This window comes from Gadus chalcogrammus, chromosome 8 (genome assembly GCF_026213295.1).
Source record: "Gadus chalcogrammus isolate NIFS_2021 chromosome 8, NIFS_Gcha_1.0, whole genome shotgun sequence".
In the NCBI taxonomy this organism is placed as follows: domain Eukaryota; kingdom Metazoa; phylum Chordata; class Actinopteri; order Gadiformes; family Gadidae; genus Gadus; species Gadus chalcogrammus.
The window spans coordinates 4109820-4115854 of NC_079419.1; the positions used below are offsets into that span (position 1 = coordinate 4109820).

Genomic DNA, 6035 nt, shown 5'->3' on the forward strand with positions numbered 1-6035 from the left:
GACTTGACCACTGGGCCGGCAGAGTGACCAGATTTAGTTTCTGAATCAGTGAAGTAGGATTTTTTTTCTTTCTTCTTCTCACCCCAATGGAAAAGACCTTGTAGCCGCCGCGAGGCTTTGATGGCACCATGTGCGTGGCCATTGGCCATGCATCACAGCGACCATGTGACCTCGGCGCGACCTCTGACATGTAACCCCCCCCCCCACCCACCCCCCCGGGCGTCATGTACACACTGTGTGACTCTCCCCCCCCCCCCCCCCCCCCCACCCCCACCAGGCGTCACATACACATTGTGTGACCACCCCCCCCTCGGACACTAACGCGGGTCGCCCGACGAAGTCTCGAACCCGAACTTTTAGTCAGAGCCCCGTGTTTCACGATGCACCGTGTTGGACACCCGACTGATGCGGCGGCCTGGGCGGGAGGTCCAGGGAATTAATCGTCTCTCCGGTCGCTCCTGAAGGCTCGTCCCGACACGCCAGCTGTCGCGTTCTCCTCCCAGTGAGGACCTCTGCATTCCCAAAATCCGCTCCGTTTATTTAAGTTCATTTTTTAATTGTGATCAACGGAGGACATCAATCCTCACCCCATCCCAGGAACCTTCCGACCTCGGGGTGTCTTTCCTCTGTTTGTAAATGTACAGTTTGTCTTGGTTTGCTTTTGTCCATTTTGTATAAGACTATATAATAGAGTTTGTGCAAAGTTTACAAAACCTGTTTTTGTCTCCGTCTCTGATTTATGTGCTGACCAAATGATCGGTGTGACCTTTATCCGCTAAACTGCTTGCAGAATTTCGAGTAATAATTTAAGGGTACATTTATTTGAAACCTTAAATGTTTTTCCACTGCGTTGACAGTGGAATGTTGTACTATGTGTACATATCCAACCAGTAAGTCTATCACCAGGGCCTTTAGCTAGCCTGGCTCTGCCCGCCTAAGTACTTCCGCTCAATTTAATTTTCCCTTCAGTACTACGTCTGTGGTAGTTAGTGGGTTTTCTCCGTCCAAATTTTGTGCGTCCAATCAGCGAACAGGGAGTGGCTGAGAACTGATGTTAAAGTCAGCTCTCGTTGGCGGACATCTTCACGCACAGTGTTTGGTTTGTTTACAGCCTGCGCAACGTGATTCCCGGCCAAACTTTAGCGATTGGTTATGGCAGATCCAGGTGTGGCACTGGGCAGATGCAATTGTTTTAAACTTCAACAGACACCCACCTTCAAGTGAGTTAACGTTTATCAATTGAGTAGGTCCAGACTCTGTGCAAATGAAATGAAGTAGGAGAGTCTGGTAGGACCAGGCTACCCTTTAGCACGTGTAAGTGGAAATGCGTGTATGGGACATCATGGAGACGTGGAACAATGTCCAAAAAAATCTGTCATACTCATGGACCTATTAAATAAGGTCATATTACAGGGCTTTTTATGGTTCCAAGTTCCAGCAACGCAAGGAGGTTAAGGACCCTTTCGTGTGCTGTGATTGCTCCGCTAACTAAAACCCGACGCAGAACCATAAACGTTCACGACTGCGTTGAGGCGTCTGCGTGGTCATCAGTGTTGGGAACGTTACTTTAAAAAAGTAATTAGTTGTAGTTACTCACTACTTGTTCCAAAAAGTAACTGAGTTAGTAACTGAATTACTCTATAATAAAAGTAACTAGTTACCAGGGAAAGTAACTATTTGCGTTACTGTAAAAAATAAAAAGTTACTATATGTCAAAGAATTTGGATTTTTCTGAGCAGTTTTCACTCGGCCTTAATGTGTTAAATGGTTGAACTTCCCATCCAAGGCCCTGACATGCTTCCAACTAATGTCTCGTCCACACTAACCCGCGTAAATCTACAAACGCATAAATATAAATGTGAAAACGCTGGGTTTGCGTTGTAGTGTGGTGGACAGGGTCGACGGAGACGTTCGGTTGCCATGACACTGCCACACGCTTCCGCTCGAGACCGAGACGCTCATCAAAAAAATGACAGGTGAAATGCAAATGATCACTCTGTACACTGTACTAATTTATCTCCAGAAACAACTCGACATATTGGCTCAAACATATTCGTTGCTCCAACGCCGGAGGCGAGCGCTGTATTTCATGTTCTTCAGTGATGGTAAAAAAAAAAACGAAAGACGACAGTTCAAACCGCACTTGGAGCGGTGATTAACCAGCTGATCAACTGTAAATATCAGTTGATTGTGCCCCTGTAATCTTAACAGAGGCGTGGCAGAGTTACGTAACCATGACAACTGTTTATCAAAATTATTTCAGTGGGACCATAAAAAGCCCTTATCATGGGACAAAATGCATGTCGGTCCGTCCGTTCTTCTGTTGAGTCCGTGGCCTGCGTGAGAAGTTCAGAAATTATTATCTTATCCGGCAGCGACGGATCCTTCGGCCAATCAGATCGAGGTTATGCAAATACACGACTGTGAAGCTACTTGGACTCCGTCAAATGATATCGCCTTTGTGATACAACCCGGGAAAACACGTGGATATGTCAAAAAGCCGGCCGGTAGTGGGGGATTTAAAAAATGGATGAGAAAGTTATCATTGCTGTGGGCGAACGCCCAATTCTGTTTGATCAGTCCCTGTTCAGGGACAACACACTCCTTGCGACTACGGGATCCATTTTGCAATAAAAGCAGGAAAAAGCCGGCTTTAAAAATTCTGATCCGCTCACACAAAAAGTAAAACTTTCCATGAATTGCTAAAACGATTAACCATCTGTTGCTGCAACTTGTAATATATAAACCATCTCTTGATGCATAATTGACGGTAACTTATGCGATGTCGGTACTAAAACCGTCGTTCTGTAAATATTGCGGTATCTTAACTAAGATGGCCCTCAAGACCACCTGAGTGGCCACAACTTTGAATTACTGTGAGGAGAAAGTGGTGTTTAGACGATTGCTCGGGGCTATTCACGTTTTATTGGTTAAAATCACACCCGAGAGACAAAAATAAACAAGTTCACGTATTCAAAATGGAATCAACAGTCGGTCTGTAGCGTTGGTCATCGGGTTCCCCCAACGAAGGGACCCTTCTGAACGCAGTGTTGCCAGATTGGGCCCGATTTTCCGCCCAATTTGGCAACACTGGCTGCAGCTCGCTGTACCCGTCTAGTCCGGGCCGCAGGCACTTCAAGTCCAGTCCATGTATCCACAAAACAAGCTCTCAAATAGGCATCGTTTTCCCAGTGACGGTCCTTTTAATGGCAGACGCCGCCATGCCTCCCAAGAAGCGGATGCCTGCGCTGCCGCCGGGTAGCAGAGACACCACGTACCCGGCGAGGACCGCGACCTGGAGCACCGCGCCCAGGGCGGTGAGCACGGTGCTGTGGAGGCCGAGGGCGGCGTACAGCGTGCCGCCAAGGCTGCACAGGTACACGGCCGCGCCGGGGGTCGGGAAGCCGAACAACTTGCTGGGTCCCCGCAGGAGGGCGGCCCCTAGGATGGCGAACAGCGAGCCGAGAGACCACAGGAGGGCGAACTTCCGCGCGTAGAGGAGCAGCAGCGGCGCGTACAGGGCCGAGAGTCCGAAGCACAGCGCCGAGAAGGAGATGCACACGCCGGCACCGACAATGCGCTGTTTGCGACTCATCCCCGGCAAGCAAGGGTCGGGTTCCGTGGACCAGGGCCAGGAGAACCCACCGCCTGAGCTCTGGGCTCCCGCTGAGGTCCCCCGACCGCCCGGGAAGGGACTCGACCACTTCCCGAACCAGCTCCCGGATACCGAGTCCGTCTCGTCCATGTCTATGGCCGTGCTGGAGCCGGACTGGGAGACGGTCTTGGAGCCATTTTTGGACTGGGCCAGGTATTCTTGAAGTTGCCTGTTGAGTTCGGCCATATTAACGCCGAGCCAGCTGAGGTTTGTTGACAAACTTGGTCACTGTTGGATCCCGGAAGTGAGGTTGAGGCGTCGGTCGACGTCACAACGTGTGACGTATTATAAACACTTGAAGGTGTGTGTGTGTGTGTGTGTGTGTGTGTGTGTGTGTGTGTGTGTGTGTGTGTGTGTGTGTGTGTGTGTGTGTGTGTGTGTGTGTGTGTGTGTGTGTGTGTGTGTGTGTGTGTGTGTGTGTGTGTGTGTGTGTGTGTGTGTGTGTGTGTGTGTGTGTGTGTGTGTGTGTGTGTGTGTGTGTGTGTGTGTGTGTGTGTAGGATTTAGTGACATCTAGCGGAAAGGACTAGGTATTGATGGAATAAAAATATATTTAAGGGTTTTTATCTATAATCCCATGAAAATATGATTGGCTGTGTGTTGTTAACCTGAGAATGAGCATTTATCTTTGAGGAACGGAGTCCTCTTCCACGGAGCCTTCGACCACTGGCAATTACACAATCAGGCCACTGTCATTAAATTGGTTCTAGTTGAATTCTAAACACTGTAGCTTATGAACTGGCAATATTGAGTTTTCATGTTAATAAATGTCCCAATCTATCGCTGAATGAGGTAGCAAAATGGAGAATGAGCCTTGGCCCACGGATAATAGGACGGCCAGATATTCTAGAAGTTGTCAGTTCGAAAATATCTAAGTGCTCAGCCTGCTGAGCTTTGACGTCTGACTTGGTTGTTGGAACATGGAAGAAAGGCAGACATGTTATTTAATTTGTCTATAATCCCATGAATATAAGATTTGTTGTGCTTTTGTTGCCGTATGAGCCCTTTATATCCACTTAGGGATTGGGCGCGCCATCTTTGAGCTCCATGTTTCTACAATTAGAGTGCTTTTTCTCTACAGAAAATCATCTCAAAAGTGTTTTGGGCTAAGAGTTATAGGATGTATGTGGGCATGTTTGGTTAACCTGATTACTTAACCTGTTCAAACATTGACCGTGGTGCGGTTCAAATTCATGTAATATACCCCTTACACAATTCAGGCCAGTTCAGGCAAATGTAGTCATTGGAAAGGGAGGGCTGAGGGGGGGGCGTTTATTTAAATCTCAAAGATATTAATGTAAATAAATGTCCCTATTTATCTCCGAATGAGGTAACACTTGAGCTCTTTAAGAAAAACCTTGCATTCGCAGTATTAGGATTTATGGGTGCAATGGCCGCTTTTCAACAAAGGTGTCGCCAAAGAGAACAAAAGGGAAATCTTTTAAACTCTTTTGCTAAATAGATAATAATAATAATAATAATACATTTAATTTAGAGGCGCCTTTCAAAACACCCAAGGTCACCTTACAGAGCATATAGTCATCATACATTTTTTAAAAAACAAGACATTGTGGAAAAAATAAATAAATAAATAAACATAAGCAATAAGAAATAAATAAAACAAAAACAAGACAAAACAAAACAAAAAAACAAACAAAACAGTGATCAGTTAGACGTTGTGTGCGAGTTTGAACAGGTGAGTTTTGAGTTGTGACTTGAAGGTTGTAATGGTGTCTGACTGTTTTATGTGTGGGGGGAGGGAGTTCCAGAGCCTGGGTGCTGAACAGCTGAATGACCGGGCACCCATTGAAGTGAGTCGTGATGTGGGGATACATAGTAGTCCAGCAGAGGTTGAGCGGAGGGAGCGGGAGGGAGTGTATTCTTGGAGGAGGTCGCAGAGATAACTGGGGGCTAGGTTGTGGAGAGCTTTGTAGGTGAGGAGTAGGGTTTTGTATTGGATGCGGTAGTGTACTGAGATAAGCGTATTCTACTGTTTCATATACAATGTGAATCTTACTTGTATCTAATCTTTTCTCAAAATGTATTCAATAACATAAATTATCATTAATTCTGGGCTGCACAAGTTTCAAGAATTGTTAAGTGAGAGCAATGTTTTAAAAAATGACCAATCCAACACTTTGCTCCCTTTGCCATTATTATTACATTGACCTGTGATTACCAGACAATTTTTTTTTTCCTGAACCAATCAGAGGAGAGATGCCTCCGGGAGCGCTATCAAATCCAAGTGCGCTCAAACAGTGACACGTTCAGTCAATTCAAAACAGACTTTCAATTGCTAACCGATGGCTATGTCATTTATAACAAATCAACCTTAAATCTTACCTACAGCACTTTTGGCAGTCAGGGCAAATTCCTAGAAT

General features: G+C 46.3%; 1 protein-coding gene across 1 annotated transcript; it reads right to left on the minus strand.

Moving 5' to 3' along the window:
• Positions 1-1016: 1016 nt before the first annotated feature.
• On the minus strand, positions 1017-3929 carry sft2d3 (SFT2 domain containing 3). Its single transcript, XM_056597025.1, has one exon. It carries the CDS (start codon positions 3839-3841, stop codon positions 3170-3172), a length of 672 nt encoding a protein of 223 aa, XP_056453000.1. The 5' UTR covers positions 3842-3929; the 3' UTR covers positions 1017-3169.
• Positions 3930-6035: the final 2106 nt, after the last annotated feature.

What these genes read in the sequence shown, in the direction of transcription:
- sft2d3 (XM_056597025.1), bottom strand. Translation starts at nt 3,841, where the DNA reads ATGGCCGAACTCAACAGGCAACTTCAAGAATACCTGGCCCAGTCCAAA.